This window comes from Silurus meridionalis, chromosome 1, assembly GCF_014805685.1.
Source record: "Silurus meridionalis isolate SWU-2019-XX chromosome 1, ASM1480568v1, whole genome shotgun sequence".
NCBI classification, from domain to species: Eukaryota; Metazoa; Chordata; class Actinopteri; order Siluriformes; family Siluridae; genus Silurus; species Silurus meridionalis.
Window position 1 is genome coordinate 31,604,312 of NC_060884.1, and position 12,136 is coordinate 31,616,447.

Here is a 12,136-nt window from a genome sequence, read left to right on the forward strand (position 1 = left end):
AATGTCCAGCCTAGTCTAGTTCTTATAGCTGATGGACCTCCAGGGGGCCCTAGGCGTACAGGCTCAACGGGTGTTATAAGGTGAGGATGGTCTGCTCCTATCAAAAGGAGGGGTTGTACTTTATCAATTGGCGGTAAAGGAATGTCCTTTAGGTGTTGGTATCTCTGCTGGAGTGTTGCAATGGGATAAGAGTGCTCTGCCATACCTAAGTGCTCAGAGGTAAAGGCATTCTGGATCCAGTAACTCTGTTGGGGCTGCGATATAGAGTGTACTCTAAAGGAAACTGCTGCCCCATTGAGTTTCTTGATATCTTGTCGAATAGTTCTTAATGTTAAATCTTCCTTCTGTCCTTGTAACCCTAGTTTCTTAACTGCAGCTGGGAGTAACATAGTCCTTTCGGATCCGTCATCGAGTACTGCAAAGGTGTTCAGGGCTCGATTGTTGTGTTGTAATACAACGGGAATCACTTTTAGTAGAACATGCTTGGAACCTTCTGGCCTGTCTAGATACAGGGTTTTGTTCGTGGAACTCACTAAACAGGTACTCTCCCTTTGAGGTTGACTATTAACCTCATGAAGGATTTGAAGATGTTTCCCACTGCATAGACGACAGGGCTTCTTTAGGGTACAGTCTTTGGCTAAGTGTGATCGCCCACATTTCCAACAACGCTTGTTGTCTTTGATCCATTTGATCATCTGCTCTGTACTAAACGCCTGGAAAGTGGTACACTGGCTTAAATAATGTTCGGTACTATGGCAGTATGGGCACAGAGGTCTGTTCTGTTTAGATCCCTGTGCTGTCTCGAACTGATGTGAGGGCTTCAGCACTCGAGTAACTGTTTCTGGGGGGTGGTCAGCTCCATGTAGGACAAAAGCGAGTTTATGCTTTGCCACTGGGCCTGGTTTGGCCCGCACCATCCTACTTATCTGATCTTTCCCCTGATTCGATTGCTCAGAGTCTTGACACCAGGATTCAATCCTGAGCCACTCTGCCAGATCTGGTAGAGTGTAGGAATCCTGATGGGGCAGGTGTCGTTTAAATGCGGTACGCAAATCCGCGGGTAACTTAGTGAGTAAGCGAGCTGCATGTAAGGCGCATCTTAGTTCGCTTTCTCCCTTTGAACCTAATGAGTTCAGGAGACCCACAAGGGCCTGAATTTCGAGGGCAAACAGTTTGAAACTAGTTGTATCTCCTGTCTGTACATTAGGAGCATCCATGACTTCTGCTATCTTAGCTAGGGCTAACTGGAAAGGTAGTCCGTATTGGCCATTAAGCATAGTCATAGTGTCTGTGTATGGCTGAGGGGAATTCAGGAATGTGTCTGCTATTAGGCGAGCCTCTCTAAATTTGAGGTGTCCTAAGAGAATCTGATATTTAAAGAGTTCATTTGCATCGGGAGGGAGGATATTATCAAGGGCTAACTTTAAATGAATGAATTCTCTGGGGTCTGGACTGGTGAAATCTGGAATTGTTGGATGCGGGCCCCTATAAAACATGTCCGGAGATGCGGCACTCTGAAGCCGCCCCATCAAGGGAGGATATTGTGAATTAGGTAGATGGGCATATGTATCTACTTCTGACTTTAAGGGACTCTTACTAGGGGGCACTTGTGGTGTATGAGGCACTGGCTCTGGCACCGCTGCCTCAGGTGGTTTATTTATAGTTGGGGGCAATGGGACTGGGGTCTCTCTGACCTGTCGATGTCCGGGGGCTAGCTGAGCTGCCTGCGAATTTACTGATAAATTCTGTATGTCCTTGACAAGGACCTTAAGTTCTCGGAGTTCCTCCAGGATGGCCGCTTTATCTTCACGGAGTTGCCTAATCTCCTTCTCCATGTCATGAATCTTTGACTTATGACTAACGGGTGTGAAGGCAGCCTTGTCCTCTTGTAAAGAAGGCTCCTCCTCTTCATCACTCTCGAAAGGCTGTGTGGTGAGCCACGGTCTATCTTGTTGTATGTCGACATCCGAATACAAAGCGCCAGTAGCGACCGCAGTTGCGTAGATGTCATCAGTATGTGAACTTAGAGAAAGGGAATCAGTATAATCAGGGAGTAGCACACTAGATTCATCGCTCATCATGCTTAGCTGTGTTTCCTCTTTTTGTTCACGTGAACGCTGTGCATAGTATTTCACCTTATAGTCTTTAAGGTGGGATGAGGGCTGAGTTCTGCGTCGTGAACGCGAAAACTCGCTGGAGGGTTGTTCTGACATCCTTCTTCTGTGGTAAGCACACTTATCTGGCTCGAAGGACCAAATGTTAGGAAGTTTTCCTATGTAGCTCGAAGGACCATATAAGGATTCTCACTATCTGGTATGCGCTGATCAGGGGATTGTCTTCGCTCTAGTGCATCAGTAAAAACACGATACAGGATTCAGAACACTCTACTTTACTGGGTATAGAATTGATTGTATATGAGGTAATTATTGCTGTCTTCTGCTAGCTGCAGTTTAGTGGGATGCGTGATTTAGAATGCATGCCGTGGCTCCATGTTCTGGCCTTTTATACTCTCAATGGGGGGACGGTGCACTGTGATGTCATAGATAGCTTGTCATTGCCTGATAAACTGTATATCTGCCTCTAGTGGTGAAGCATGGAAATACAACTAAATAGGAATCCTTTCTTACAACCCGACTTTTTGAAACGTCACGCCAATAACGGGAAAGTGTACCAATGCGTCATCGTTTGTGAAAGCCATCGTTTTCACACTCGGCATTGCAACGTGAAATGCATTTTAAGTTTTCAAAGGTATCCACTTTGTTGCGCCAAAAATTTACGTTTTCGTTTACTAAAAGCGCTGTCTCAGTGTGGGCAGAAGGCCAAAACTTAATTATGCGTAAAAAAAAAAAAAAAAAACTGTGTGGACATGGTTTTAATGGTTTGAGGGGGATTTTAGATTTTACCTACTCAACTCCTGCTGTTGCTTTTTGCACATTTTGTGTACAATGTTTACAAGTACACTCTTGTTTACAGTCCTCTTTTTTGCATATTGTACTGTATAACATATACAGTAGGTTTACTGGTCGGATCTATTTTGCGTTTTGTGTATCTGTCTTGCACTGTCTTGTGTTGTGTGTTTGCACTCGGTCGCACACGATGCACTTTATGTGGTGAGGACACTTACCGTAATTTCCGGACTATAAAGCGCACCCATATATAAGCCGCATTGTCGCACTGAATTTGACAAAGATTTTTATTTTGAACATAAATAAGCCGCATGTGTCTACACTGAAACTAATGAACTTTACACAGGCTTTAATGAAAGACATTGTCTGTTACACGGTGTAACGGGTGAAATATGTTGTGGCTCCTTTAAGAGCATAGCGGTATTTTGGGAATAGCCTGCCGCCCCATTTTTTCGGTATTACTGCATGTGTGCAAGACCCAGGAATATGTCCTTATTATTTTCTGATGCTCATTTCTAAGTTTCTTTGACTAACCCATAACGGTGTTGCCAAGAAAAATAAAATAGCACGAGTTTTGTAAACCTGTCTGTGCTTATATGATTTCTGTTGCAACTGGAGTTAGCGAGCTCTCCCTTCACCCTGACTCAACACGCTACAACGGCTTGTATCTAAGCAGTAGCCTACCAAGAAAGTCATTGTTCACTGTCTTCCTCCTTCCTTTCACAACTATTTTTCTCGGGAGTTTATCTTTTGGCATCGTCGTGCGTTTTAAAAAAAAATGTTTTTTCTCCCGATGCCGTGCAGCTCAGAAAACAGTTGAGGTGAGTTTTATTGTTTCGGTTCGGAAATGTCATTGGTCTAATGTTATGGGGCTCAGTTTTTTGGCTTGAAATTTGTGAAACCTGGAAAAACCCAGGAAAAAAGTTCAAAAAGTAGCGGCTTATAGTCCGAAAAATACGGTACTTTAGTCCTTAGCTCTGTTTTCTGTTATGTAGCTCTATGCTGTGTGATGTAGCTCTATGTTTTTTTTTTATGTTGCATCAGGGTTCTGGAGGAACATTGTCTCATTTCACTGTGTACTGCATCAGATATATGTGGTTGAAATGACAATAAAAGGTTCTTCTTCTTCTCTAGACTCTGGAAGACTGACTAAGGATGGTCAGATTAATTGAGATTTTCATAGACAGGATTAAATTGGTAGGTGTTGGCATTCACCATCTCATAGATCATCTGTGGGTCAACTTCATCTTCTCTATTAGCCTGAAATTACAAAAAAAAATTATAGGTCTAATGTTAGGCCACATTAATGAAGCCTAGGTCACATGTGGTTGAGCAATTTTGCTGTTAAGGTTTGACTCACCATCCTGGAAACTTGTGCAGTTTTTTTCTGGCCTACAAGGAGATGTGGACAATAAAAAACAATTAACAAACAAGTTTATTAGTAATTTAATTCAATTCATTTTTATTTGTAGATCACTTTTAACAATGAACATTGTCTTAAAGCAGCTTTACACAGATAATGCGGTAATAAAGAATAAATAAGATGTTCTTTATAAGTGTAAGTTTGTCACTGATGAGCGAGCTGGTGGCGACTGAGGTGACGGAAAAACTCCCTGAGATGGCATAAGGAAGAAACCTTGAGAGGAACCAGACTCAAGAGGAAACCCATACTCATCTGGGTGGCACTGAATGTCCATTTTCTACAGATAAACGATGTTGCGGGGTGAAGTGATGTGATCACTTCATATGACTGAAAGCATCTTGACATGAGTAATGTGATTTAAAAAAGATCTGAGCAGCAGTATAAATATGAGTATTTGGAGAACTGAAAATAAATCCTACAGTCATTTGTGTTTTTTTTGTTCTTTATTTCCAGGTTTAGAGTCCAGATTTCATTTCTGAGACAGTGTAACAGGGACTGGACTTGTTGCAGAAATGTGAAAGGACCGGGCCTAAGTTATATCATTAGAAGCTTGTGTCTGTGTTAGGATGGGCGTTTTGTCTTGAATGCAGTCTGCCAGATGTTATTGAATTATTAGTGATAGATGAAGGGGAGAAGGTCTTCTCAGATGGTACTGTAGGTGGTGGGATTGCTTGAGGAGAAAAAATACACAAGATTAAATGCCTGCCTGTTTCTTCTTTTCTAATCAAAAATGGTGAGACATCATCAGCAGTCAAGCCTGCAAGGATCTTGTCCAGAGTCTTCCAGATTTTCAATGTCTTAGCCTACTGTAGCAAATGTTTTAATAGTTGCCACACCAGATGACATGTCATTAGACTGGACATACCAACATGAGAGCAGATCGGTATCAGGTTTTGATTTTATTCGGCTGCACTACCATGAAAAAGAACATAAAGAGTAGACAATGTTGGTGACTGAATCCAGTAGTATCAAGTAAAAGAAGTTGGGGTCTGGAAGGGATGAAAGGATAGAGTGAAGGTTTTGGTAACAGCATGGAATTCAAGTTAATGAGATGTTCAGGTGAGATAAGACCTCTGAAGCAGTATCTCTGAGACAAAACCACCACCTCTGTCTTTTTCTTTGTGAAAGGAAAGGGAAAGACCAAGCAGCCTTTTTGTGCTGTGATCAACATCTCCATTAGCATCAACAATTATAGGATGCTAAAGCTCAGATGAAATCTGACTTTGGTAAAAAAACAGGGGGTGTCCAAGCTTTTCCACACAAGTCCAAACAATCAAGGGCCACACCTGCTGGTCATTGAAAATGAAAATCATTTGATTTAAACAGGTAGAATTTGGTGAAAAAGATTGGGCATTCCTGTTCTAGGGGTTAGAATTAGAGGAATTAAAATTGTGTGTGTGTGTGTGTGTGTGTGTGTGTGTGTGTGTGTGTGTGTGTGTGTGTGTGCATGCATGCCTTCTTACGTCTCTTTTGAAGAGTCACAACGAGGACTGATATTCCAACCAGAAGCACCAGGAAAACTACAGTCATGATGATCACGGTGGAAACTGGAAATTCTTTTGACCAAAATGAAAATGCACAATCAGTAATTTGGTCACATTAAAGCTACACTTTTGGTAAGTGGACACCCTTAATCCCAGCACAATCATGTATTCCCATTCCAGATTTGTTTTATATTTAGAATTACCTTCACAGTTAGACTGGAAAATGACTAAGGATTTGTCCATAAGAACATTAGGGAGGTCAAGCACCGATGCTCAATCTCTGTTTGCATCACACACAAATAAAAGGTGTAAGGAATAACACTTTAGGAAAACACGTTAGCCGTTTCATCCTGAGATGCTGACGCCTGCCAGTGCCAATACAGACTCAGCTCAGCCAATATATATTTATAATATAGATAAGAGCACTGCAGAATGCTTTGTTTTTATTATAAGCTTTCGGCTTCTCCCTTTAGGGGGCGCCACAGCGGATCATCCCTCTCCACACCCCCCTGTCTGTCCTCTTCATCTACCTGTTTCAAACCAACTACCTGCATGTCTTCCCCCACCACATCCATAATCCTCCTCCTTGGTCTTCCTCTTTTCCTCCTTCCTGGTGGCTCCATCCTCATCATTCTCCTACTGATTTACTCCATGTCCCTCCTCTGCACATGTCCAAACCACACCTCCCTCACCTTGTCTACAAAACGTCCTATATGCACTGTCCTTCTAATAAACTCGTTTGTTTTTAATATATACATAGTATGTGCTAGTGTGCACCTTTAGTTTAGTATGTTCTAAATGCACCTGCTGTCTGCTTGTGTTCTGCAGATTTGTTTAAGGTTTGCTACCTTCAAGAAGTCTACTTTCTTAAAGCAGATGAATTAAAAAGGGAGTTCATATATCTGTCTACTTTTATGTATTGATTAAAATGTAGCCATGTGCAATGATATTAAAAATTGAGGATGCAATGCACCGTGATATCGAATTGAATCAAATCGTTGACATGATCATCATAATCGAATCGTGAAACCATTGAAGATTCACATCTCTACTAATAACCGGAAACGTATCAGACATTAACTCATGATAAAAAATGCTAAATCATTCATGCTCCATGGTTATCGAAATATCTATGAAATGTGTGTCTGATGTTCCAGAAAGTAAGTGTTAATCATACAGACTCACCAGTAACAGTCAGGTTGACTTGTGTGAAATACACTTTGTATCCATGATCCTTTTTCCAGGCCACTTCAGCTCCACACCAGTATTCACCAGAGTCCTGCTTAGTGACATCTTTGAGACTCACAGTGAAGACGTGTTTCTCTCTGTCATCATACAGGGAGAATTTCCCCACACTTCTATATTTTTTACTTTCTTTAATGGTTGCAGAATAAAGACAAGCAGCAGTTTTAGGCCTCTTGCAAAGAAACTTATTGTCATTTCTGTGGGATTCTGGGTATGTACATCTGATTGTCACATCTTCCCCTACATGTGCCGTCTCGCTGATGGTCTTCTCGAAGGAAACATCTGTACATGACAATGAAAAAGATGAGGTTTTATATATATATCAGTTCTGGGCCAGCAAATCATTCTCTGCTGGCCTAAACTTCAAACTGGCAGTTATCCACCATCTTATTAAGAAACCTGACCTTGACCCATGTCAGTTGTCCAACTACAGAGCAATATCAAATCTCCCGTTTATATCCAAAATTTTAGAAAAGGTTGTAGCACAGCAGTTATGCTCACACCTACTTATGAATAAAATTTTTGAAATGTATCAGTCAAGATTTCGGCCTCATCATAGCACAGAGACGGCGCTAGTTAAGGTGGTAAATGGCCTGTTATTGGCCTCTGATCAGGGTTTTGTCTCCTTACTTGTTTTGCTCGACCTTAGTGCAGCTTTTGACACCATTGATCACACTATACTGCTTGCTAGACTTGAGAACGTTGTTGGAATAAAGGGAACAGCTCTCTCTTGGCTCAGGTCTTATTTGACTGATCGCTATCAGTTTGTTGATGTAAATGGTGAGTTTTCCACACTCTATGAGGTAAAGTTTGGTGTTCCTCAAGGATCTGTCTTAGGCCCACTGCTTTTCTCTTTATATATGCTGCCTCTTGGTGAAATCATTCATTAACATGGGATTCGCTTCCATTGCTATGCTGATAACACAGCTGTATATTTCAGCATTGCCAGATGAGCGAGATCAGCTTGTGTGTAAAGGACATTGGACAGTGGATGCTTAATAACTTTCTTCTGCTCAACTCAGATAAGACGGAAGTACTTTTACTAGGACCACATGCAGCTAGAAGTAAACTTTGCAGTTTGCCTCTGATCGTCATCACTGTACCCCACAACATTGTATATCTGCTTCAAATGGACATTTGGTACAACCCAGATGAGGATGGGTTCCCTCTTGAGTCTGGTTCCTCTCAAGGTTTCTTCCTTATGCCATCTCGGGGAGTTTTTCCTTGCCACAGTTGCTCATCAGGGACAAACATACTTACAAAGAACATATTTACATTTAATCACCACATTATCTGTGTAAAGCTGCTTTGAGACAATGTTCATTGTTAAAAGCGCTATACAAATAAAAATGAATTGAATTGAATTGAATTGAATAAACACTATCAGAAGCACTGACCTACATTTACAACCTAAATTCTAATATTTGTTCCATAAAATTGTATTAATTTATTCCCAACAGTTTATTCTCTTCATTTCGTAGTGTTTCTCTTGGCTGCACTGCTTCCAGTACGTGTATGTGATGTTAGATTTTTTTGTCAAAATCAGATTTCAGCCTCTATGTGCTGCCATGTCAATCTAATCTGCTCAGGGCCTTCAAATTCAGTACTGCTGGCTCTTTTACCTTTGTCTCCTTAAGAAATAGCTATTTTTCTTTAACCAATCAGATTTCATATTCTCCTCACAGGGCAGCTAGCTGGCCCAGAATAGCGTCAGCATTTTTCCGTCCTCTGATTGGTTAGTCAGAGGGACCCAAGTTCGACGGGCAAAACACATCTGTAGCTCTGCACACATTAATACATCGGAATTAGACTTTTTTATGCCCACAATGGCTGACGGAGGAAGAGAAATTGATTTGGCCTTGGACATACATAAAAATAAATTTTTAAGAAAAGCTACACATCCTAAGGAAGTCGGCCAACCGCGAAGCTAGCTAGCTTGTCTCAGCCCAGGAAAGGTTTTGTTCACCACTTCCAGACCAGTGAATAAGCAGTACCACTGGATTACAGCCTCTGAGGAGTGGTGCAAATTATGAGTCTACATGTCTGGTGAGTAGGTTGGGTGCATTTTTTGGTCTCTTGTTTTTCTTGTTTCTCATTTTCCTCTTGACAATACTTTATTGATTCTCTATGGGCTTCAGGTCTGGTAAGTTTGCTTGCTGTTCAGGCAGACCAACATCATGGTCATTTAAACAACTTTTGGTGCTTTTGGCAGTGTGGGCAGGTGCCAAATCCTGCTGAAAAATGAAATCAGCATCTCCATAAAGCTGGTCAGCAGGGGAAAGCATGAAGTTCTCTAAATGTTCTTGGTAAATGGCTGCAGTGACTTTGGTTTTCAACAAACAAAAACTTAACACTGGACTTCAAGAAACTTGGGTTATGAGCTTCTCCACCCTTTCTCCAGACTCTAGGACTTTGGATTCCAAATGAAATTTTGGAATTCTCTCATCTGAAAAGAAGACTTTGGACCACTGGGCAACAGTCCAGCTCTTCTTCTCTTCACTGACATTGTCTGTGGTTCAGGAGTGGCTTAACAAGAGGAGGTTGACAAATGTAGCCAAATTCCTTGACACGTCTGTGTGTGGTGGCTCTTGATGCCTTGACCCCAGCCTTAGTCCATTCCTTGAGAATTTCACCCAAATTATTGAAAGGATTTTGCCTGACGAGCCGTTGGGCTGCAGTTCTCTCGGTTGGTTGTGCATCTTTTTCTTCCACACTTTTTCCTTCCACTCAACTTTCTGTTAACATGCTCGGATACAGCACTCTGTGAATCGCAGCTTTTTTAGCAATGAATGTTTGTGGCTTTCCCTCCTTGTGAAGGGTGTCAATAATTGTCTGTTGGACAACTGTCAGATCAGCAGTCTTTACCATGATTGGGGTCACGCCCAGTGAACCAAACTGAGAGACCATTTTGAAGGCTCAGGAAACCTTTGTTGGTGTTTTGAGTTGATAAGATGATTGGCATGTCACCATACTCAAATTTTTTGAGTGAGTGAATTGGTGTTTTTTTGTTAAATGTGAGCCAAAATCAGAACCAAAAACTTAAACTACCTCAGTCTATGTGCATTCAATCTATTTAATACACGAGTTTCACAATTTGAGTTGAATTACTGAAATAAATGACCTTTTCCACAAAATTCTAGTTTTTTTGAGATGCACCTGAGATGCACACATTCATCAACAGGAATATAGTATATTCTATTAGAGGTGTAATAAGGACCTGAAAATCATATTTGAGTAAAAATATAGATATGTACTTAAAAATTTACTCCATTATAACTTTATATATTAAATTCACCAATTCCAATATGACTTGAGTAAATCTCTTTGAGTTTCTGATTTGAATAGAACTTAAATATTTGACTCCTATTGAATGCAGTCTTAAAGATGCACCAATCCTCAACAACAAGACACACGTTAGAGAAAAGCCAAAAAATTTTGATATTTACTCAGGAAAACTAGAAAGTAGCCAAAAAATGACTTAAGTACAGTAATAAAGTGCTTTTACTCAAATACGTTACACCACTGCAATCTGTTCTAGTGATGTTGCGACTGTTGAGGATGAAGATAAAAGATAAAAACTGCTTTCAAACCGTGCTATAAACAGTATCACAGTATTTTATTGCCTACTCACCTTCTGTGACGTTCAGCTTCACTACAGTGTAGATCTCTATTTGATCAGACGCAGCAACAGCACATGCGTACGTCCCAGTGTCCTCTATAATCAGCTCTCTGATAAACACACTGAAGAATCCTGCACTTTTGTTGTCATGGATTGAGAATCTGCCATCATGTGACCATTCACTGTGTGCTTCAGTGTTTATGTGTTTAATACTCCACTGATCTGTTCTGATCTTCCAGAAAGATTTGGGTTTGTTTTTGTATTGATCCTCGTATCTGCACTTGATGTTGCTTCTCGTCCCTGCATATGCAGTCACTTCTCTAGATTTAGAACTTCCTGCTAATGTAAAACAAGTGAACACATTCTGACCAATCAGAATTCCTAAATATGCAGTGAACAAGTGTTCTATAAGAATTGAATCACTTTCTACTGTTTGTAAATTCCTTGTGGTGAATGTTACTGATGATGAATAGTCCAGAAAATAAATAAAAGGTAGAGTTTGGAGACTGACCTTTCTTTATCTTCAGTTCCACTTGTGTGTACATTTTCATCCATGCAGACGGATAATCCCCACACCGGTACGTCCCAGTGTCCTCTACAGTGAGTTCTCTGATCATCACCCAGAACTCTGCTGATTTGGTGTCATCAAACACTGAGAATCTTCCTGAAGTTACCCACATGTTTTTAGCTTCTGTCTTTATTTGGTCAGAACATACCAATGATGCCACCTTACAGAAAGATTTTGTATTTTTTATGTATTCTGTATCATACTTGCAGTTGATCAGGACTCCTCCTCCTATATATCCTGTTACTTCCTCGGACGCTCCGACATCTAACAAAAACACCAAATATCCATCTGATCAAAAAACTTCCTTTATGTACCACTGCTGCTGATAATGAAGGGCATTTCTTTACCTGAGATCAGACAGAGGGTGAAGATGAGGAGGAGAATCTTCATGATTTTCACAGACCTCCACACCAACTCCACTTCAGAAAGATATAAAAGCTCCTGTTGCGTTATTCTGTATAACTGTCTCTCTTCTGAATGTGCCGTGTCTTCATGTGCGTCTTAACCAAACATTAAAGCAATGACCACTTCTCTTTCTGGCTTTGAGGGAATCCATCTCAGCAATATGAAGTGTGAAGTGCGTGAGTCGAGTGCAGCGGGCGGTATATGTGTAGAAATATACAGGCTACCTACAACAACAGGGCAATCCAGGAAGTAGATCAGAACAGCAGTAGTGTGTGTGCGTCAGCTGGCACTTTGATGCCAGTTGCACCTTTACAATATTATAAATTAGCAATTAGTTTTAAAAGTATGTTCAAATCATATCATAATATTTATTCTCATTATTTAAATACAAATGTATATATTCATGTATTTAACATTTTCCTATCTTAAGTATTTAAAGCTGTTTTAAGTTTGCGCTTTGAGAAGTATGTGTGTATATTTACCCCA

At 40.7% G+C, this 12,136-nt stretch overlaps 1 protein-coding gene across 1 annotated transcript; it reads right to left on the reverse strand.

Moving 5' to 3' along the window:
- Positions 1–4,070: 4,070 nt before the first annotated feature.
- On the reverse strand, positions 4,071–11,711 carry LOC124382790 (polymeric immunoglobulin receptor-like). Its single transcript, XM_046845048.1, has 6 exons — positions 11,593–11,711; positions 11,189–11,509; positions 10,690–11,016; positions 6,999–7,340; positions 4,267–4,298; positions 4,071–4,166 (listed from the first exon to the last, which is right to left on the reverse strand). Exons 1-6 carry the CDS (start codon positions 11,633–11,635, stop codon positions 4,071–4,073), a joined length of 1,161 nt encoding a protein of 386 aa, XP_046701004.1. The 5' UTR covers positions 11,636–11,711.
- Positions 11,712–12,136: the final 425 nt, after the last annotated feature.

Excerpts from the sequence above, each read along its gene's own strand:
- LOC124382790 (XM_046845048.1), bottom strand. The coding sequence starts at position 11,635 with ATGAAGATTCTCCTCCTCATCTTCACCCTCTGTCTGATCTCAG. Across the intron at positions 11,510-11,592 it reads CACCCTCTGTCTGATCTCAG|ATGTCGGAGCGTCCGAGGAA; the intron begins GTAAAGAAATGC and ends TGTTTTTGTTAG. Across the intron at positions 4,167-4,266 it reads CTGCACAAGTTTCCAGGATG|GCTAATAGAGAAGATGAAGT; the intron begins GTGAGTCAAACC and ends TTGTAATTTCAG.